At 40.5% G+C, this 23,332-nt stretch overlaps 2 protein-coding genes across 4 annotated transcripts in view; both read left to right on the top strand.

Moving 5' to 3' along the window:
* Positions 1–581, top strand: part of pierce1 (piercer of microtubule wall 1) — a 2,945-nt gene extending 2,364 nt beyond the window's left edge. The window contains 2 exon segments of the mRNA XM_008402552.2: positions 177–255; positions 376–581. Of these exon segments, the coding sequence (XP_008400774.2) occupies positions 177–255; positions 376–567 (271 nt within the window). The 3' untranslated portion in view covers positions 568–581.
* Positions 582–3,634: 3,053 nt separating this feature from the next.
* LOC103460396 (noelin-like) lies at positions 3,635–21,913 on the top strand. 3 transcript variants are annotated; one of them, XM_008402553.2, is made up of 6 exons: positions 3,635–3,832; positions 6,061–6,210; positions 11,499–11,654; positions 13,055–13,274; positions 19,399–19,505; positions 19,912–21,913. In XM_008402553.2, exons 1-6 carry the CDS (start codon positions 3,764–3,766, stop codon positions 20,572–20,574), a joined length of 1,365 nt encoding a protein of 454 aa, XP_008400775.1. In that variant the 5' UTR covers positions 3,635–3,763; the 3' UTR covers positions 20,575–21,913. The 3 variants fall into 3 exon arrangements, with proteins under 3 accessions (XP_008400775.1, XP_017158781.1, XP_017158780.1); XM_017303292.1 differs by lacking the exons at positions 3,635–3,832; positions 6,061–6,210 and adding exons at positions 7,238–8,374; positions 8,456–8,561; XM_017303291.1 differs by lacking the exons at positions 3,635–3,832; positions 6,061–6,210 and adding an exon at positions 7,238–8,561.
* Positions 21,914–23,332: the final 1,419 nt, after the last annotated feature.

Genomic DNA, 23,332 nt, shown 5'->3' on the forward strand with positions numbered 1-23,332 from the left:
AGTAGTAGTAGTAGCAGCAGTAGCAGTAGCAGTAGCAGTAGCAGTAGCAGTAGCAGCCCAGCCTGCTCTCCTGCTGGCTCAGCTTGTACTTTGGGTTCGGTCCGGTTTCGGTTCGGTCCAGTCAGTTTATGCTCCTTGCTGCCTTCATCCTGATGAAGATGATGTTTGGTTCTCAGGGTGAGGAAGACTCATCCCTTATATCGGACCTGGAACCAAACATATGGCAGCAAGAAGCCAACAGTTCATGAGATGCAGGTAAGATGAGTTTAGCATTTCATTAGATGATTTCTATTTATAAATTAAATATAAATGATTTAATTTATAAATCTATAAGAAGGACAGATGGAGGCTTTAACCCACTTGTTCCTGTTTCAGACTGGTTTCAAAGTGATGTCTCACCACTTCTCGGAACACTACCTGCAGTTCGGGATGCATCGCGATCAGGGCTTCAACACGGCAGTGGACCGCAGCAGGATCATGTGTCCCATGGAAACCCAGAACAAGAGATACCGGCAGCAGCATGCGTATCTGCACGGACACCAGTGCAGAGCGTCCAGCAATAAATGACTCTCTGAACGTTTTGTTTGTGTGCACTACTCCACCTCAACCAGCAGATGGCGGCATTGTTTAAAGCTCTACTGACTGACTCAGGTGGAACCGTGTCATCCTGATGCTTACGTCATTTATCCATTTTTAAAGTCTGTTTAATCCTACAAGCCTGAATAATTTATACCTTTCTCATGTTGTGTAACTAACGCTCTGCGAAAGTCTTCATCACAAGATCTCATATTATTTCTGGATGCCTTAACATATTAAAAAAAACTCAACAAACTTTAACCAAAATGTTCCTGTGCCAGAAATGTTCATATTTCAGTTAAATCCCAAGTGGGCGTGGCCAAACTGCTCCACAGCGTGAGATGGACAAATCTGAGGTCGTGGAGATCTGAACCCCTCAAACCCAGAAAAAACTGTCCCTTTGAGGTCCCACCTAAAATGCATGGGGAGGCGGCCATTTTGAGTCAAAGGGAAAATTTTGGCATTTTTTCATGTTTACACCTTGAATTTAAAAAAACTCCTAGGGAGTTTATTTAGGGCTTTAAAAGTTATTTTAAAAAATTACTTTTCGGACATGTTCAGGGGGCGTGGCAGAGCGGCGAACTTGGCTTCCTCGCCAAAGGTTATAACTTTCACATAAAAAGGTCAATTGGCACCAAACTTGGCGTGAGTGATCCTGTTGGGATGCCTGATGATTCAATGTCATCATAGTCTGACGTCATATAAGCCCCGCCCCCTCAGAACAGGAAGGGACTATTTTTTCTTGGATAGCTGCATCTCAGGCTCCCTTGACATAATCAAGGTGATCTTCAGATGACAGATAACAATTTGGTCTCACTTTCTTTAAAGCACCAAGAGTTTTCAGTGGAGGGTCGTGGCGGCCAAGTTATTGAAATATGAAACAGTAATTTGTTCAATGGTTGTTAGGGGGCAGCTTGTTGTGCTGCCATCTGCTGAGTACTTCAGTTGTACTGTTACATTCTGAAAAAACATAGAAACGCCTGTTCTCATCAACGCCATTGTCATAAGTTTGGCTGTAACTACCATCTTTCAGCCGACCTGCACCAAACCCATTACGGATCGTTGTCCACCCTTTGGTGGGCGTGGCCTAATTCCTCCACAGCGCCCCTTTAAAAATTCAGCCAAAAGCTATTCTTTGAAAGACGATCATTTGTTACACATCTGTATCTAAGCAAAATCTACCAAAGTCTTTTGCAGCCTCGGTTCCTACCCAACATCAAGTCAGCCATTTTTGGATCAACGCCATGTTGAATCTGAGTGAACTTTACCTACAGCGATTCATCTGCAGAATCACTCAGCAGTCAACATGTTTTACATCGAAGCATGTGAAGAGGAGACACCAGAAAATAAAAACAAGAAAAAATGTTTTATGCAACAACATTCAAATGTTACTTCAGAGATCAGAAACATAAACATCTCGTTTTCACCTGGAGCTTTAAAGCAGGAATTAGTTCAGATTCTCTAGAAAACAGAACTAATGACAAAGATGAAAACGTTGATTTCAGATTCACTTAGGCTTTTTCATGCTGTTCCAGGATAAAATGTTTGTAATGGAGTTTCAGCTGTTTTTCATCAGTTGGTCATAAAAAACCTGAAATGAACTAATTTTAGTTTCATTTTTTCATTTTATGGGGAACAGCTTGTTTCTTCTTCTCTGGCTGAAATGTTGGTCTCTGTCCAACACACTCAGTGTGTGTGTGAATCTTGCTGACAACCATCTGACGCACACTCCCATGCTGCGCCTGCTGCAGATGGAGATGTTGTTTCCATGACAACCCGTAGAGGAACATGATTTATTTAAAGACGATCTCTGCTCCTCTTCTTCTGCTGCTGCCGGATTTTTAGCTCGGTTTGTTCTGAAGTCAGCAGAAGCTGCAGTGAAAACGTTTGTTTCAAACAGTTCAAGTGTTTCTCTGCAGCAAAATAATATAAAATATTATTTCCAATCCTCATCCTGTCATGAACTGGCTGCTGCGTTTATTCACTTTGGACCGATTTAAAGCTGAATCCTGAAACAGACCAAGCAGCTCTGAGGGTGGAAGCAGCGACTAACAAGATGGCTGCCGAGATTATCCGTCTTCATTAGAGAAACCAGACTGTTTCTCAGCAGGAAGTCCAGACCGCTTGTATGAAGCAAAGCATAGAACAAATGACTTCCTGGAGGCATGTTGATGTTTTAGGTTGTAACGTTTGTAGAGCCATAGCTCGATGCTAAGCGCTAACTGGACGGTGTCTGCGCTGTAAGCCACCATCTTCCACAGTAAAGAGAGAAGAATCGATCCGACACGGAGTGAATGGTTTCCTTCACTGCCTGATTCTAACCCTCCCATTCTGCCTGCAGAACCAGCTCTGTGGTACCAGACTGTAGGAACCTCTGGACTCATCAGAACCGGTCAGGTCTCTGATGGATCTGATTATTGAGGTTTCCTGTGTGAGATTATAATCTGGATTATCAGGGAATCTGAACAGCAGAATCTGATGTCTGGTTTGGATCAGAGGAAGGATTTTAACTTCCTGATAGTTTAGTCTAAATCAGGGTTTCAAACTCCAGCCCTCTGCTGTCCTGCAGGCTTTAGATGAGCCAGAAAACACTGGAATGAAACGGCTTCATTTCCTCCTCCTGGTCTGGATCAGGACTCCAGAACCTTAATGACCCGATTGTTCTGTCCAGGTGGTTCAGCAGCAGGAACATCTGAAGGTAGCAGGACTGGAGTTTGACACCGGTGTCCAAAGTTTCAGTTCTCTGGTAGAAACGTCCTGATCAGCAGGTCCATGTTCTCTAATCAGCATCATTTGATCCTGGTGTGTAAAACTAAAACATGCAGAAACTCCAGGACCGACTGGGCTCCACTGGTCTAATAATCAATAATCTGGAGATAATCAGTTAAAGCCAGTTGATCACTAAACTTTCCATCTTTATTTGGTTTATGGATTTTATTATTTTAATTCTGAATATCAGTGGAAAGGTTCAAAAATTCACATTTAAGAGGAAAAACTGAAAGAACCAGGCAGCTCCTCTTCCTCCTCTTCCTCCTCTTCCTCAGATAGCCCCTCCCCCTCTCTACACTGGGGCTTCTGGTTTCTCTGCTGCTTTCAGCCGTTGCATCATCGCAGGATACTGGGTGGACTGGTGAGCGGAACCGGCTCTGGGCGGATCGGAGCTGATCGATGATTTTGGGAAGCGGCGATGGAGTCAGAGGAGAATCTGCTGAATGTTTTTCTGCAGCTGCTGCTGATCGGCTCTCGCTTCACTCTGGTAACAGAACTGAAATGATTCTCTTCATGTTTGATTTGCTCTTTTACCTCCCAGATTTTCTCAACATGAAATTGTTCTTGTTTGTAGTTCTCAGAGAAAATACAGATATGATCACAGACAAGATCAACATTTTTTTTATATTAAATATGTTTTTCTAGCTTTGATCCCATTTAATGGAACCTCAAAAATCAGGAACCCAAAACAGTCTGAGTTAGAAATATGTTAATAAAATTAAGTTTTGTTCCAATTACTAATAATTAAAGGATAAAACCAGAAAATCAAATGATTGAGAAACACTGGCATTCCTCCATTACTGAAGAAATAAAAACATTCAGCAGGTTGTAAAGAAAAGCTGAAACATTTAAACTCTAACTGACAAACTGAAAATTAATCTGCTGCATCAAAAACTACATTTTATTGGATCAAAATGCTAAACAGTAAATCTTCCGTTTCTAATTTTATCCTCCTCAGTGTGAGTTTTAACACTTCTCTAACACATCCGTCCGTTTTCCAGCCAACTGAGCTGCTTCATCTGCAAAACTATAAAAGATCCAAATTAAGAGAAACCAACGATGATGGGCAAGTAAAGAAATAAAAACCCAGAAGCTGAACGGCTCAGAAATCCAGAAAATGTCTTTATTTCATTGGTTCTTTAAGATATTTCTCTGTTAGACATAATTTTGTTTGATTATTGATTCTTCTGATCAAATATGTTCTGATCCATTTCACGCAGTTAAACAGTCCAGCCAGCAGAGGGCAGCACATTTCTAGAAGAGGGATTTGGAAGATATTTTTATCATTTTGTCCCACAGGGTCAAACCTAAACGTGGCTCCCCTTTAGACCCAGAGGGTCCAGAAACTTCTGGACATTTTCCTGGTTCAATAAATAATTTCAAATGTAAACATGATTCTGTGGATGTTGATGATATTCACCTATTAGGACGGAGACGTGGCATGTTTTCATGTACAATCAAATTTCAGTTAGATTGGCAACATGATCAGCGCCGCCGGGGCCTCAGGCCCCCAGCATCGCTCTGTTTACGGCAGTAAAGATGGCCGCCGTCTCTGGATGCAGCTTCTGATCCGGTTCTGTTCGGATGTGGAGTCCAGCCAGAACTGGTGTGGTTGGGATGTGATGCGTTCACTGACTGGGACTGAAGAACCGACAGATCGGTTCATTATCATTTTCAGACGTTTAGATTCCGTCTGGATTCTTCTGCTGCAGATGCGTGTCGGATAAATGCGACGTTCACCCTGCAGACGTTTGAGGACGTCCAGACAGTTTATGGAGGGGAACTGATCGCATTTTATTGGATGAAAAGATTTGAATCAGCCGTTCAAATTGGATCTGGGTTGAGTTTGGGCAGTAAAGCAGATTTGGGTCTTGCTGAGTAAATGTTGCCTAAATGAACAACGGATCCAGACCACAGTTGCATGTCTCTTTCCTGGAGTCGTTGTCTTGTGCTTTAATATAGTTTAAGTTGTTCTTTTTTAGACTGTAAGAAAACAAACTAGAGAATTAATTTTAACAAATGTGTTATACGTAACATAAAAAATACAATAGTGAAGGACTAGATGCGTCCTTGGTGGAGAACCTTGGTAGCTCAGGAGGTTCTGTCTGCCTCTGAGCCTTTGCCCTGATCGGGTGACGACCCGTTTCCAGTTTGTTGGATTTCTGCTGGTTTCGCTGCTCCAGACAATCTCAATGTTACCAACTTTTTAAAAAGTTTTTGTTTTGGCTCTCATGGCCTTTATTTGAAAGTGAAAGGACAGGAAAGTAGGCAAAGAGAGAGAGAGAGGGAAGACTCAAGGCAAAGTCCACCAGGCTGGGACTCGAACCTGTGACAGCTGGGCAGAGGACCAAGGCCTCCCCATGTGGGCCGTGGCCAAGCCCTGCTCCACCACAGCACCCTGTCGATCTGTCGCTTCTTCTTTTCCGTTTTAAACTTTCCTGGCTTCCATCTGAGATCATCTGCTGGTTGGAGGAAACCCACGTTTCACATCGTCCTGATTTACAGAAGCTGTTTCCAGTTTATTCAACTCAGCAGTTAAGTCTTATGTACCAGTTTCCAACTTACGCTCCCTTAATTTATTAAGGATTTTATGCGTTGTTGAAAATTAATTTCTGTAGTACTAATTTATTTTAGTTCAGCTTCAGTCTGAATGTGAATGAAAAAGGGAGATGAGCGACCGGGGCAGCGTTCCCTGACGCTGGTTGTTCTGTTCAGGCGGGTCCTTCGCCCCCGGAGGAGGGATGGCAGGTCTACAGCTCGGCTCAGGACTCTGAAGGAAGATGTGTTTGCACGGTGGTGGCTCCACAGCAGACGGTGTGCTCCAGAGACGCTCGAACCAAACAACTCAGACAACTGCTGGAGAAGGTAAAACCACTGAAAATGAAGCTTCCTTACATGTTATCACTAAAATCAGCTGCTCACAGCGTTACAGATGTTAACAGATGTTGGATTAGCTTGATGCTAATAATGGGCCTTTTTTCCACACGACAGGATTCAGTGTGTTTGTTCCCATGGAGCCACTTACCCTGTATGTCTCCACTGACAAGGACACTTTTTGCACAGTGGCCATCATTTTGGTCACTTGATCATTTGACCTTTATAGATGCTACAGGATACTTGAGTTTCCCATGTGATGAATAAATTGCTGTCTTCCATGATGTAATATTTGAAACTAAAAGCATTAAAACCCAAATCACAGAATCCTCTTCAATATGGAAATTCAAATAAATTCAGTCACTGGACTTGGTGGATTTTCTGAAGGTTCTCCAAGCAGCAGGTCCAATTAGGACAAGTGGAAACAAACAAGTTGGACAAAAATCTATGGTGCTGCTGATGGACTTTCACTTGTTTGATGCAATTCATCTCAGTTTTTATGCTGTTTTTCTTTTCTCTATAGAACAACATGAATGTGTATTAAACTGCATCATTATATGCATAGGCGTAAATCCCGGGGATCAGGGGGGGGGGGGGGGGTCCGGACCCCCCAAATCTTGGAAAAGTCTAGAATTGTCCCCCCAAAAAATAAAATCATTGAAGAAATGTTTGCATTTAAATAACATCAACATGAAAAGGCAAAAGATCTGCCATTTATCTCAGAAAAAAAGAATCAATTTTTAGGTCCCCCCCACTATTGTTAGAACAATGGTTCAGTCCAACTTGAAGGAGGAGCAGCAGCTGAAGGTACCGGTTCCGTTAGAGCCGCTGAAGAGGAGCTAGCTGTTAGCTGTTAGCTGCTAGCTGTTAGCTGCTAACTGTTAGCTGCTAGCTGTTAGCTGCTGGCTGCTAGCTGTTAGCTGCTAGCTGTTAGCTGTTAGCTGCTAACTGTTAGCTGCTAGCTGTTAGCTGCTAGCTGTTAGCTGCTGGCTGCTAGCTGCTAGCTGTTAGCTGCTAGCTGTTAGCTGCTGGCTGCTAGCTGTTAGCTGCTAGCTGCTAGCTGTGGCTCTACAGCACTAATAAAAACCCTACAGTAAGTGAATTCTTAAAGCAAAAGACATGAAACACCTTTTATTTACCTTCACTGCTCAATAGGAAGAAACACATAATCAGTAAAGATCAGAATGCAGTTTATTATCTTATTACTTTGGCTGAATCCTGATAATCTGCCTCGTTAGAAAAACTGCTGCACTGCTTTCATAGACTGAAGCTTTTTTGTCAAACATCTCCTTGATATTTAACTTCTAGTTAATTAGAAGAGTTTGAAACGGGAGGAGCTCAGAGTGGGAGCTGAAAACGGATAGAAAAAACTGAATTCTCTTTATTTCTCACTGTCGTCAACGTAGAGCCTTTAAAAGCACAAAATAAAATATTTTTCTATATAAACCCTCCCAGATCATAAGTGTTATGATCCTCCCAGATATTAATTTCTATCTACTTATTTGTTCTCAGTCATCCAGGAAATGTCATAATTAAAAAAAGGGTTAAAAATAAAGCAACTTAAGTTATAATTTAAATGGGCCATAACTTGTATTTATTTATTTCAGTAAATCAATGTTTACTAAGAGCAGTTATTCATTAACGCTTTTTTATTTAGAACCTTAAATGTTGTAAAGGTGTAGCAGCGATTAGATCATTAGAACAAAGATCGAATAGAAGCAACATTTAAATTTGAGTTTTATTTCTCAACAGGCTGCTTACTGAGAGAAACACGTTTGATGTGCATCACTAGTCAGTTTTGGTCCTTAAAACAGTTTAAACCACATTTTACGTTACATTTCACTGTAACTTTGCTGACCCCCCGTTTCTGGTTCCCCCCAATAATGAGATGGATCTACGCCCTTGTTATACGGAAACTGAATGAGCGCTCGCTGACACGCTCAAGACTCCTTCTTTACTAGTGATCAGACAGGAAAGTGGGCGTGAGAGTGGGAAGACATGTGGCAAAGGTCAACAGGCCGGGACTCGACCCTGTGATGGTCACTTTGAGGCATGTGCTGCATTTCAGCGTCGCGCCGCCGCCGGTCCATGATTGTTCAAAGGCTACCAGTCTAAGATGATCCTGCAGTGGGATTTTTGTCTTTGAGACAAGACGGTATGAACACATCAACCTGGTTTTGTATTCCATTCACAAGCTGCTGATCCTTTTAGAATTGTTTCTAATATTTTATTTAAGGCTCAATGATCTGACACCTCGTTATCCTGCAGACCCAGAGCTCTTGATGGTTCCCAGGAGCTACTCCACTCCCGGTTCCTGGGAACCATCTTCCACCATCTGTAAGGTCAGATCTCGTCTAAAACCCCATCATTAGGCAACCTTTGTTTGACTTCATTGACTTTTCTGTTGATCTTTTATTTATTTTTGCACTTTAGTGTACCTGTGCAGTTGTTTTTAAAGTGCATTATAAATCTAAAGGAAAACATCGTGATGATTAAGTTGAAACTGTCAGGTCTGAATTTTAATGTGATCCCAACAATAAAGGGTCGCAGAGATTCAGCTGCTTTACAACAAATCCACTTGAATGATTCAGGTTTTAAAGCTGCAGCATGGAACTAAAGGGACAAGTACATTTTTCACCATTTTCAAAATATGAGTATGGAAAACTGTCTTCAAGATCACAGTGGCTGCTCTCTCTGTCTTGATGAAAGAGTCAAGACACTCTCATCATTCAGGCACTGATGAGTGTGTTGAGGGTTTCTGCTTCCTCCTCTGTGCAGGATGTGGCTTCCTGCTGATCAACCAGGAGTTTTTCCCAGTGACAGACAGCTGACTCACTGGTTCTCTCTGGGCTCTGTGAGGTCCAACGCCTGCAGCTTCTTTTAGGACCCATCTATGGCTTCTCTTCATCCATTTGCTTCTAAGATTCCTGACTCGGGGACCAACTTCCCTCTGGACCTCCACCATCTGGTGGAACTGTATTAGCCTCCTGACTGTCTCCAGAAGATCTCCAGTCACCCAGAATGGGATATAAATTTGATCTGGATGTCCACCAGAGGGCACCATAGGGCTGGTTCTCAGCTCATCAGTCCCTCCTCACAGGTGGTGAAACCGTCGCCCCATGTTTCTCTGGTGCAGGATGCTAAAGTCCTCCAGAGCGTCCACCCTGCAGCTTTCAGAGGCTTCCCTGCTCCAACACACCTGAATCAAATGAAAGTGTCGTTACCAGGTCTGTTCAGAGCTGAATGGCTGCTGATGAGGGAATTCAGCCGTTTGATCCCGGTCTGTTGGAGGAAGGATGCATCTAAAGGGTGAAGGTCAGCAGCGCTGGACTTGAGCACCTTCTCTGAAATCTCTGTGGACGTTTAGCCAGCGACGGCTAGATGAAGCTTTCCAAGCCAAGGTTCGTTACCTGTTACCTCTTTGCTCGCTGGTGATATCTGCTGTTACATTAAAACTGTGACGACTTCACACTCAAGTCATACTTCAAAAAATACTAGAACGTAGTAGAATATGCAATATGTCACAATAACATTTTTATCAAATCATGTGAGGTCTTTTGAACCCAACTTAACTTTGTTTCACCAAACCAGGACTCAGGAGTCGGGATCAGAGGAAAACCCAGGCTCGGCTCCATCAGGTCGTCCTCATTTCATCTGTTCAGATCAAACCGAGTCCATCCAGACTTCAGAGTATCAGGAGCTGCAGACCAAAGAGATGGATCACAGATTCACTGCTGCTCTGCTGGATAACCTGGATAATATGCTGGTCCTCACGCCAAGCAAACATCTTTTATTGAGGAATTAGAGCCGATCATAAAACTGCTGCTGCAACAGCAGATCGATTAAAGCATAATTAGCCCAAATTGTATATTTCCAAACCATTATGAACTAAAAAATGTTATCTGTCATTTGCTCAAAAAACAGCTTTAATAAATTAAGTTAATATTATAATGACATCATGTTGCTCTGTTTTGCTAAGGGGTGCAAACAATTTACAGACAATACCACAGAAGAAGAAATAAAAGGGAGGGGCTTCCGATCTTAAAGTAACACGTTTAAAACAGTGACAGACGTGTTTCAGTAAGATAAAGAAGACAAATAATCACAAAGACATTTTGTGTAATTATAACAAAAGAGAATTACAACCAGGTTACACCTGCAACGTTTCCACCATCCTGGCCCCAGGAGACGTCGTGTCGTCTAACCCTCCACTCAGCCATCTGTCCATCTACTGCAGTAGATCTACGCTCTTCTAGACTCGACGTTCTCTCATTCCCACTCGCCTCCTTCCCAGTGAACTTCCAGTCCCATGTCTCCAGCGTCCAGGATCAAGAATCATTCTGTTCAATAACCCTTTTACATCTAATTATTCTCCTGAGAGCATTTATGAGTCAGACATCTGAACAAAACCCTGACATTCATAGTCTAAACCCAGAATTATCACGGTGTTGATCTTTCTCTAACCCATCCATTGCTTTCATTTTGGAGCTGAAGTTTTCTTGTTTGTATTTGACTGTTTAGCCTTCGTATGTCATCCTTCTCCTTCCAGCTGTTTGTCACCCTGTGTGTATTTATGCATCGTCGTTTCCCTGACGGATCCTTGCGTTTCAAGTTAAGTCCCTATGAATTATGCATTTTGGGTTCCCACAACACAGAATGACCCAAAACAGAGGAGACCAAGTGGGACCTGGAGTTCTGGCCCCCTGCATGTTTTAGTTTCTCCCTGGTGGCAGAAACTTCCTCCTCAGCAGGTCGACGTTCTACTAATGAGCATCATTGGATCCAGGAACGTTAAACCAGGGAGAACTAAGACATGCAGGATGCCAGAACTCCCACTTTGGGCTCCACTGACCTAAAAGATAAAAACGGTACACAGATGTCAGAAAATGCACCTTGAATTGCTTTGATTAGCCGAGAGACGGAGAGCTGTGCATCCAAACACGGATCATGTTCTGCAGTTGTTTTCCTGACTTATTTCCATAATGAGAAGCTGAGAGAAAATGTATTTGATACATTTTCAATATCTGATATTTACTCAGATAAAGATGTTTATCTGAGTAAATATCTTTATCTGATATTCAGTCAGAGCTACTGACGGCTAAAGGAAAAAAACTCAAATAAGAAATCAAACGCAGTGGAAAGAAGCATTAATGGTGAAATGAAGACCACAGACTTTGACATTAATCATAAAACTAGAATTAAAATGCAGTTTTGTATGCGATTACACTGATGGTTTCTGTCTGCAGTAAAATACCATGTATTGATTTTATTCTATGCAGGTTCAAAACATGAGTCAGTCCATTGAGGTTCTGGACCAACGGACGCAGAGGGACATGCAGTTTGTGGAGAAGATGGAGGTGCAGCTGAAAAGTCTTGAGAACAAATTCAAACAAGTTGAGGAGGGTCATGAGAGCAACATTGCCAGGCAGTACAAGGTACCAACACAGCAGCTTGTCAATGACTGAAGAGGCTTTAAGTTTGAAATCACAGCAATTAATTGATGGCTTGTATCATTTAATCAAATGTTAACATTTTGATCAATTCAATCAAGCTGATCTGAACTGCATGGTTTCACCAGGACTTCACTGAATCTTTTAATCAATCATCTGAATCAGACGTGATAATTCAGCCGGGACGACCAGAGAAGCAGCAGCACACACTATTGCTAACGCTAATGCTAACGCTAATGCTAATGCTAACGCTATCCCAGAGGAATTGCTCGTCTTATTCTCTCTGACACCGTATGCGGTGCATATATATGTGTAGCACGGTACTTTGTGGTTTTTATGTTTGTGTCTATTTTATTTTAGTCTTTTTACTATTCACTGCATGACTGTTGGTGCTATTAAATATGTAAATTTCCCTCTTTGGGATAAATAAAGTATTTATCAATCTGTTATTGGTTTGTAAACAGCAGATCTGCGCAACTTGACTGCGGAAAGAGCCGTGGAGGCCACTGGTTGCCATGGTTACCTGCATCAATCTCACTTTTTGAGCATTAGCTAGCATGCTGCTAATCAGTGTACTACAACTTTCACAGTGACAAAATGAGTTATTCTACCAAATTAATGTTAGTGAATGAGATGTGTGTTAATACAGACGAGTCGCTAAATTATTAGATTATTATTACTAAAAAATGACTATTATTAATAAATGTATTCACAGTAAGATCATCAGCTCTGAGATATGCAGTATAAGACAAATTACTGGTGAGCATTAAAGGCAGAGTTTTCCTAAAATCAGTTTTTATATATCAACCAATCAGCTTGTGTCTGTGCATTTCAGCATCACGGCGTTTCAAACAGCTTTAATCACAAAGTCCTGCAGCAGAGAATCAACAATCAAAACGTCATTCAATCCATAACTGATCACGTTTCTGATCAACCAATCAGGTTTAGTCTGGATGTAAAGGAGCTCAGGGTTTCAGCTGTTTTACACTTTTCTGGAAGTTTGGTCCAGATCTGTGGTGCATAGAAGCTGAAAGCTGCTTCTCCTCGTTTGGTTCTGGTGCAGAGCAGAACCAGAACCAGAACCAGACGGTGTGATAAAAATAAAACCTCTAGCACCAGATGCCCCAAAGCTTCACGCAGGAGTCGCATCGGATGAAGAGACGATTGTAAATTATTTCATTAGTCTCACAGTAAAATTATTAAAATAGAAAAATATATTCCGCCTACGGTCTGAAGGCGACATCGACTGATGATCCTTCTACTGATCAACCGATCGATATCATAAGTACATATAGGTCCAATGCCACAGAGTTCTTATGCAACTTTGATCAAATTCATTAATTATGAAAATACTTTAAAAAGTTCCTTTTATTTTTCTGTCTCAGTCCATTAAAGCCAAGATGGAGGAGCTGCGTCCTCTCATCCCGGTTCTGGAAGCCTACAAGGCAGATGCTCTGCTGGTCCGACAGTTTAAAGAGGAAGCAGCCAATGTGACGGAACTGCTGGGATCGCTGCAGGAACAACTGGGAGGACTGGACTACCAGGAGGTCCACAGCCGGGTCATGGACCTGGAGAACCGTCTGCGCGCCTGCATGCAGAGGCTTGGTGTGTAGACTAACAGGAACTCTCAGCTCACTAGTGTTGTGAAACTTGGTCTCAAGACTGTTTGGAAAGAAGCTGCGGGTCTGTAGGTGTGAGTTTCCCTAAATGTTCAGGCAGTAGTTCAACTAACTGGGTTACATTCACTCAGCGGGGAAACGGGACAAAACATCCAACCTGTGAAACTTCCAATATGTGCATCTAATAACATAAGTAAAAATAAATCAAATGCCACATGACCTTTCAGATGGCAGATGCTTTGAAATGATGTGAGACGTTCAGAAAAGGCCAGATGTGGTAAATCAGGATGTTAACACTGACTGAAAATTATGATTCTATATTTATGAAAGATTTCTCAGTAAAGCACATCATGTTACAAGTGATTGTAAAAACAATTAGTTTTTATTAACATCCTTTGTGCTGTGATCTTTTGTTGGCTCCCAGTAACAAAACTCTCCATCCATAATTATTTTCATAAATCCAGCACTGCTGCGTCTCAGCAATGTTGTGGGGATGTAAAATGTTCCCGCAGATCAGGTTTAATTAGCAACATGAACAAATCTGAATTGATCATTAAGACCTGCTGTGTGAATATAGGTTCAGTCTGGAGATTAGCTGGCTAATGAACTAGCGCAGGTGGGATGTCTCGTAATGTGAGGATCTGAAAACCAATTAATTTTGGTTTTGGACTTTATTTCACCTCTCACAAAGTCTTGGTCTCTGGTTAGGCAGTTTTATTTAATCACACTTGGATCTTTTAAAAGTTGTGTGACTTTATAATGACCAGCAGAGCTGTTGGCGTTCAGCGTTCAGGATGTGGCTGAGACTTGCATTCGAGTGGCTTGTGGCAGTGACCATATCAGTATTTTATATATCTATATTTTTATGACTAAAACTGAATAATTGATGTAACTATTTAGATATTCACTTTAGATCTACCCTTTTCACTTTATCACTTTAGTTTTGTCATGAATCTCTTTTCATTCACAAACATTTGGGCTTAGGGAATTCAACCTCAGCTCTCTGCTCCTTGTTACAATAAACATCTGCCAGCACAGCTACCAGTGGCTAACAGCTACCGATGGCTAACAGCTACCGGTGGCTAACAGCTACCGATGGCTAACAGCTACCGGTGGCTAACAGCTACCGATGGCTAACAGCTACCGGTGGCTAACAGCTACCGGTGGCTAACAGCTACCGGTGGCTAACAGCTACCGRTGGCTAACAGCTACCGATGGCTAACAGCTACCGGTGGCTAACAGCTACCGATGGCTAACAGCTACCGATGGCTAACAGATCTTAGGCAGGAGCTTTTTTCACCCAAACAAAGAAAATGGATCCACAGAACTAACCGTGTTACAACTTAACATAATAATGTATAGAGATATGGCTACATATATATAATGATATCATGTCGTGACTACATTGTAACCAGGGGTGAAAGTAAGGGGGTACGGCAGGGTGCTGCTGCCCCTAAAAGATTTAGCGGGGGTACGCAGTACCTGCAAGAGAGGAGCGGCTGTCTGCTGTAAAGAATCAACGGGTTCACTGGGCAGCTCTGAGTTCACCACTAATCAGCCAAGAACAATCTAAAACACGACTTAATCAGTTAATAAATAACTTTTTTCCCATTTCATATTGTTTCTGAACTGATCTTTGCTAGAGCAGCGGTGCGACACGTCGATAGCGGAAGGTTTTGAGTCGATCTCAGCATCAGGTGACAAACTGAACCAGGAGGCTGAGAGCAGCATGTCCTCCTCTGATTGGCTGAGACCAGCACGACCTCCTCTGATTGGCTGAGACCAGCACGACCTCCTCTGATTGGCTGAGAGCAGCACGACCTCCTCTGATTGGCTGAGAGCAGCAGATCCTCTGATTGGCTTAAAACGTTCAAAACTTTATTAAAGAACAACAAAAAATCCACAAAACGTGTTCAAATTAATGACCCAACAACAATAATAATCTCAGTGATTATTGTTTCAACAAGGTGTTGCGCAATTCTGTGCGTTTCGGTTCCATTATTAAAATAACAGATCAGGAGATTAAAATGAACTAACCAACCATCTCTGTGTTCATGAGGTTATTAATGATGCAACATAAATATCAAGCCTGAAAACCTGATATCATAACGGACTGAATGTTTTATTTTTAACGTAATCTCTGGTCGGCTTGTGGAGCGCAGGAGGTTGCCATGGCAACGGCTGTGCTTCAATGACAGACAGAGAGTAAAAAGGTGCGATTGGTTTAGAGCTGATCACCTGTTCAGGTTGTTTTACCTTTGCTGTGACTCATCACAGCCGCTGTAGTTTCTGAACGTCCAATAAACGTTCTTGATCTTTGTGATTATACGTCATTCACAACAAACATCAAACACGGTAAATATGTTTAAGTATTTAACAAACTAATGGCTTCTACCGCCATAATTATGTGAAATTAAATTAATTGTCTAATATAAATAGTTTGGTGCTTTGAGCTCAGAGTCTGAGAGGATTTTCCTTTATAAACAACTTTGTTTTTCGCCTCTTATTTAGTGGAAATATTGATGTTGATGAGATTTTCTCCACAATAATAACCTTTTTCAACCTTTAAAGCTCCACTGTTGAAAATGAGGCTCTAACATTCACAAATGAGATAAAATCCAGTCCAACATCTGGTTTGAGGTGATTCCTCTGGAACCTGTTGGAGGAAAAACATCCCAACTTCAGAAGATGAGCTTTAACCTAACAGAGCTCTGTGGTTCCTCCTGTCAGTATGAGAGTCAGGGTGAGGAGGCGCCATGTTAGGAAGAGAAGCTGCAGGATCTTCAGAACCAACAGGTCATGATGCTGGGCTACTGATTATCCCTCTGTCTGGACACAGGACCAGTAGAACCAGTTTAAAAGATAAAATGAATGGTTATATGCCAGACATGGAAAACTGGGATGCTCTCCATGCCATGATGTTCAGGATTTAGGTCTCATGGCATCTCAAGGTGTCAACATTGCAGCCAGTGGGCTGAAGGAGGAAATACAGCTTTATTTTGTAGCAATTCAAGAGATACCAGCTTTTATTGCGTTGCAAAAACTTAATCAACACAGAAACCTTTTGTCATAGTACCCCAAGAATTTAAAACTACTTTCACCACTGATTGTGACACGGTTGGTTCTGTGGATCCATGTTTTGTAAGTCAGCCGAGAGGTTTGCAAGTGAATTGAGCCAATCAGAGACAAGGTGTCACCGCAAGGACAAATGTTTGAGAAGCACAGCGAGTACTTGAAAGAAAGCAGAATTTTTGAGTACAAGCATTACACATTTTGAGAAGAAAGACATGAAGTCCTGCTTTCAAAGTGAAAATGTGTTTTCTCAGATTATGGCAGAAAAGTTCCTCCATACAGTTCTCTTCTAACATTGTCATTTTGGGACCACAAAAATAACTTCTGTCTTCTGGAGACATTTCTGACCCGTTCACTCAGTTTAGACACACGAACACAGTCACTGTAGTGGATTTTGGTCATGTGGGCAGAACAAAATAAAAGATCTTTGTCAACAACATAAATAGTAGTAGATGCTATGTGAGATGGTTTAAGCTCACATAGTTTAAACCATCTCTGCAGGGCAGGAGCTCAAACCAAAGGGGCCCATCCAACCGGACAGAATATGAACAAACAGCTTTCAGTTTAATAAACATAAATGACTAAATGTGACACAATCAAAGCTAACGAACATGTAGAGCATAACTATGACTATGTAAGATATTTATTACTCATTTCTTTCTGCATTTTGTTAAAGGAAAGTTTTTCAATATTCAAACCAGCAATTTATCAGGATATGAAACTCAGAGCTGGACCAGCAGACATATTTACATAATTACACTATTAAAGTATAAACCAGGGCTCAATGCAGCCGTTCAGTGACTGTAATCTATAGCAGATCTGCCTGTTGGCTGAGTGGAGATGAAGACGGTCAGGACAGCAGAGCTGCAGCAAACTTTACCTGGACTGCAGGAAAAAGACAAAAACAAAAGCAAAATGTAACTGTTAATGAATGTCACCATGAGAAAAGCTACTGAGTTTTGCTTAAAAAAAAATTTTTTTTTAAATGTAATCACACATTTTTGACTCATGAAGTGAATTTTCTTTTTTCCAAAACAAACTTATTTGCGCTTGTCAGAAATATTTTCTTAATATTCTAAGTTTTTGTTTGTGACTCAAAGTTTTGCTTGGTTTTTTCTCCATTGATTAATTGGGAAACAAATTTAACTTCATACTCTGAGAACCAGAAACTTAAAGTCTGGTTGAGTTTTTCCTTCATTAATGATAAACTTTTATTACATTCATTATATCCATCATGGTAATTCAGGGTGAGTTATTGTTAATTCTAAATTAATATCCTTGTTGGACTTTTATTTAAGTGTTATTCTCCTTCAGGATACATTTACCTAACGCCAGAATAAATGAAATGTACATCATGTAGCAAAGGAAGTTAGAAGATCTGACATGTATCCATTATGAAGATGATCGGTTCTGGACGGGCGATGAGCCTTATGGCATAATAAATACTGAAGAATGACTGAAATCATTAAAGATACAGGGAAGAAGCTTTTAGTTATCTAGCTTTACTAGCAAAGTCGTTAGCTATCAGCTAGCTAATAGCACAACAACAACAGCCTGTATGATAAAAATAGTGAATGATAGATAAGAACAGTTTCTCCTCCCCTCAGTAGTTCTTCAGAGAAAGGCAGACGCAGAGGCCTGTCAGTGTCTGTTGTATTTCATTACCTCTCTGCTTAAACCGCGACTCYGAGCTGAAGCAGAAACGATACTTCAACGTTTTCCGTCATCTGACAAGCAGCAAGTCTACTACACTTTATTCACCAAAATCTGATCTGTGATCTGGAACGTTCGCTACGTTGAGCTCCAGTTAGCCGCCTCATCTCACTGCGAGAGGCAACTGGGTCATGCGTCACGGGCAAAAGGTCAAAGGTCACAAGGTGATCGGAGGGCTTATTATGTTAAACAAAAAAGAAACTAAAAAGCCAAGAATTGTAGCACATGCTTAGGACGTAGTAATACAAAAAAATAAATAAAATAAAAATTGAGCAAAACGGCACTTTGGGGGCAAGGGGCAAAAAGGGGCAGGTGCTCAAGCCCCCCCAGCCCCCCCTCCCCCCCTCCCCCCCTCTGCACGTGCCTGCTAATGGGATCAAATAGCCTTGAGGTTCTTCACATAGGTTCATTCTTTGCTTGGTTAATGACTGACATGTCATGTTATGCAAGATCTGAAAATGTTAAACCAAAGTCTGCCTTGAAGACTGAGGTGTGTGAATCTTTGAGTTTTTTTCTTAATGTTTCCCACCTTTGGACCCACTGACCTTCCCATTTTGACTACATGGATGCTCTACTGTCTTTGACCTCTTTGAGTCTCTTAGTTCATCTTTTCTGGATGAAATATCTCCCATCGATCCAGTCCCACTTTATCTTTTTTAAGACCTTCAATATCTTTGCATTGTGTGTGTTTGATATTCTAAATACCAGTTTGGAGATTGGGATTGTACCTGCAGCTTTAATCATGCTGTCATGACACCACTGATGAAGAAGCATAGTGTAGACTGCTCCATACAGTGTGTGATCATTGTAGGCCACTCACTAAGCTCCCTGTTCTCTTTAAAATCTTGGAGAAATTGTTCATTGTCAACTGAAGTCATTCTTGGATGAAAACTGTATCCTTGAAGTGTATAGTCTGGGTTTAAAAACAGAACTTAACTCCCTTTTCAGCATCACTCCTGACAGAACATTGCTAATTCTGACAATATTCTGGAAAAGAAAAAAGGAAATGGGACGTAAATGTCCTGTTCGAAAATGACACCGGGGTTCAATACCTTGAGGGCAACCTGACGGATCAAAAGATCTTTGAAATCTTAACCAGAATGTCAGACCAGGACTAAAGGTTAAAAGATAATTGCAAAGAAACGGTGAACATGTAAATGAAGCAATAATGTAATGCGAAACTACAACTAATTTCATTGAGTGGCAGCAAAACCCCTCTAATGTAAATAAACCTATGTGATCATTTTAAAGTTAACATTCTACTTGATGTTATCTCTTCCACATTTTATTGTGCCATGTCTAAATGTAGTTCTGTATTTTTACAGCTTGTGGGAAACTTACAGGAATATCAGAACCTATTACAATGAAAACATCTGGGTCCAGGTTTGGCTCGTGGATGACCGACCCGCTGGCTTCAGTTGGAGACAACAGAGTAAGTGTCACAACTTTCACAACAGAAACCACCAAAACAACAAAGGACAGTTTGTCTTGCTTTGAATCTTTCAGCTTTGGAAATGTGGAGTGTTGAATTTTTAAATTAGCTTTATCTCAAAGGCCAGTTGTGAAGAATTAATGTCTAATTTATTGTTCACAATACATTGGAAAAGTGTATTAATTTCATCTCCTGTTGCTAATCTGAAAGACACTGAATAAAGTTGGCATAAATGCAAATGTGGTGAGAGTAAAAAATGAAGTTCACACAGTGATCCAACCTACCAAAGCATTTTACTCATGTTGAAGTTGATTCTTAACCAAACCCAGAATTGGTGTCCCTGGTCAATAATCAATGACACTATTAAAGATCATCTAAACAGTTAAATGGCTTTTTCTGCCCACAGGTTTGGTACATGGATGGTTATCACAACAACCGCTTTGTCAGGGAGTACCAGTCAATGTATGACTTCATGACAACAGATAACTTCACGTCTCATCGCCTGCCTCATCCGTGGTCCGGTACTGGCCAAGTTGTTTATAATGGATCTATTTTCTATAACAAGTTCCAGAGTCACACCATAATCAAATTTGACTTTAGCACGTCACTCATCAGCCGCTCCCGCCAGCTTGACTTTGCTGGTTACAACAACATGTACCATTACTCATGGGGTGGGCACTCTGATATCGACCTCATGGTGGACGAGGGCGGGCTCTGGGCTGTTTATGCAACCAATCAAAATGCTGGCAACATTGTGCTGAGCAAATTAAATCCAAACACTCTTCAAATCATCCGCAGTTGGACCACCAACCACCCAAAGCGAAGCGCCGGTGAGGCCTTCATGATCTGCGGAACGTTGTATGTCACCAATGGCTACTCAGGAGGAACTAAGGTGTACTACGCCTTCTCCACCAACTCCTCCACCTATGAATACATCGACATTCCCCTCACCAACAAATACAGCCACTTGTCCATGCTCGATTACAATCCTAGAGACAGAGCACTTTATGCCTGGAACAACGGCCACCAAGTTCTGTATAATGTAACTCTTTATCACATAATACAGTAACTAGACATGGTTCCTCTGTGTCACAGTTTAATATAATATGATTCTCACATAAGACTTTACGTTTCCTCTCACAATTTCTGACTCAAAGACACCTGTAAGACAAAAGCAATTATTCAGATCATTTATGTGCTTCCAGGGCAAACAGGGTCACTGACTGAAACTGTAGATCACAGCTGAAGAGAATCAGAAAACGACTGTTCCTCCTTCTACCCCCGTCTGTACTACAGTTTTAGAGGCGTTTCTTAGCATGAGGCACTACAACAAGATGTCGGCGTGTGAATCGTGAACAAATAGAAACAGCACTTAGAGCTATGGAACTCAAAGTATTTCTGATTTTATACGTTTTTAAAATTGTCACAACACCAAATATTGTATTAAGATGCATGTTGTAAATTTTGCAAAGACCTTTATCTTTTCATTCATTAGTCATATAAACATTAAAGCTGGGCTGGAAATCATTAATCAAGCTGTTAAAAACATTTCTATTCTCAAAGACTGCTATAAAAAATGTAAGGAACCAAAACGTAATGAAAGTGTTTCTAGTTTAAGAAACGAAACATGTTTTCCTGGTTTTTGTAATTCCTCAAGTCCAGACATTTTCTTGGTACTGAAAATATGGAACAAAGTACTGGACTGTTAACTTTTAGATGTTACAATGTTATTTTATTGTTACAGATTTTAGGAAAGGGACTGATTCCCCTGAAACGGTTCCTTTTAACCTCGACGTCATTTGCTTTCTAAATTACAACAAAGTGTTTGAATAAAATATATGTATTGTTTTGGGATTGTTTGCATTTTTTTCGTATAACTTTACGATTCCAATTCAAAATGGAATTTTATGATTTTTTTAATGTAACATATCAAACAGCAATAGCTATTGTTCTCTTGCAAAAAAGTATTGTTGGAACTTTTTGTAGGAAAAGCAGAACTTTAAAGTCTGTAACTTTTCGTATGACTTTCTGTGCTAAATGTTTAGTTTGTGAAACATACTTTCTACTGAAATAAACCTTTTTTTGCTGAATAACAAAAACCCACATTTATTTAAATGATAATATTTTATGGTGTGTTTCTCTGGGTTTTTTTACATACAAGCAGATTTTTAATAGATTCAGAAAATTACATTTATTTATTGGCTTGTGAAATAATTTTGTTCATTTTGGTGTTCGGTGCCATGTAAAGAAATCCAAATGGATCAATTAGTTATACATATGATCAGCAGTTTTGACTGTTTATTCCATTGTTTTGTGTAGATTTTGTGTAACCATTAATACCAGTTAAGAATCGACATGAACATTTTCACTGTTTTGTGTAGATTAAGCAAATAAAAGTGGGAACTGTGCAGACGTGTGGACTGAGGAGTTTCTGGAATTTGTGGCCTTTATTGCAAAATGATATGGGGGTAAAGATTACCACGAAAGAAGGGAAGAACCTGCAAAAAATGACTGGAACTGAACCAAGAACTGTGAAGTTCTTCACAAGCTCCACATGGTCTAACAAGTGATCCACCAAGCGAAATGGATGAAGGATTATTCCCACTGCCGGTTCGCAAAAATGTTCAGAATAGCTTTGCTGGGTGAAAAAATTGTGGGAGTTTTTGAAGTGATTCAGGTTCCAGTGAGTTCTTGATAGAACAAGTTCTTTGTTGGAGATGAGGAGGAGCGAGCCGACTGGCGTCAAGGTGTTGGCAGTCAGCTCCTCATATACTCCAGGATCATTAGCTGATAGATCACAGGTGATCTGGCTGAGTCAGCAGGGATGCTCTCCACAGGTGAAGCCTCCAGTCGCCCTCTAGTGGCTGAAAAGGGGAAGCAGCAGGCAGACAGAAACCCCCCCACATAGAAACAAAAACCCTGGTTCCCAACATGCTGGAGTAATTATTTTATTTAAAAGTTTAATAGGACAGAATCCAAGACTGTTTAATTTTTATCCAACCAAACTTTACATTTTCCAAATCTGTTTCTGCTCAACCTGTAAAAGCAACAAACATATTAAAAATAAATTCTCATTGTTTCAGAGAAACATTTTAACTCCATATGTGATATTTTATTGGAACATCTTTATTCATAACTTTAACTGGAAAAGCATTTGGACTTTAACAAATATATAACTAATAAAGTAAAAGAATTGTATTTTAAAATTATTCACAGAATTTACCCATCCAAAGTTTTTCTACAACGTTTTAACAATAACATGGATATTATTTTATCTTTTGTGAAGGAAACACAGAACATGTTTGATTTATTTTGGCCTTTTCTCTGTTCAATTTTGGAAAAGTATTTTCATTGTGATTTCAGATTCTATTAAACCGTATGTCTCCATTTGGTTTGAACATGTACGGTTTTGCTTCATTAACTATCCAACAGCTAAAAAAACATTATTTTATTAATCTTATTATATATTTAGCCAAATGGCACAAGCATAAATGCTGTTACACTAATAAAAAAACATTTCTTTCTATTTTTGGCAATGAGGTCAAACAATATATTAAAACTATTTGAAATGCCACCAATACTAAAGCTATTAAAATTTTCACTTTATGTTCTCTTTAATGTATTTATGTAATACTAGGCTGATGTACTGCCTCAATGTTTGTTGCCCCCTGGCGGTCATTATCTCACACTCTATGCTGTTTTTATAATATTATGTATTTTGTGTCTCAATCAAGATTATAAACAAACAGAAAAAGACAGATGCATCCTGGAAGGCTTTCCATGTTCATGCTGGAGGAGAGAGAGGGCGGAGGGGTGAGTGAAAGGGT

Source organism: Poecilia reticulata, unplaced genomic scaffold (assembly GCF_000633615.1).
Source record: "Poecilia reticulata strain Guanapo unplaced genomic scaffold, Guppy_female_1.0+MT scaffold_236, whole genome shotgun sequence".
Taxonomy (NCBI): domain Eukaryota; kingdom Metazoa; phylum Chordata; class Actinopteri; order Cyprinodontiformes; family Poeciliidae; genus Poecilia; species Poecilia reticulata.

Excerpts from the sequence above, each read along its gene's own strand:
- LOC103460396 (XM_008402553.2), top strand. The coding sequence starts at position 3,764 with ATGGAGTCAGAGGAGAATCTGCTGAATGTTTTTCTGCAGCTGCTGCTG. Across the intron at positions 3,833-6,060 it reads TCGGCTCTCGCTTCACTCTG|GCGGGTCCTTCGCCCCCGGA; the intron begins GTAACAGAACTG and ends TGTTCTGTTCAG. Across the intron at positions 6,211-11,498 it reads TCAGACAACTGCTGGAGAAG|GTTCAAAACATGAGTCAGTC; the intron begins GTAAAACCACTG and ends TATTCTATGCAG.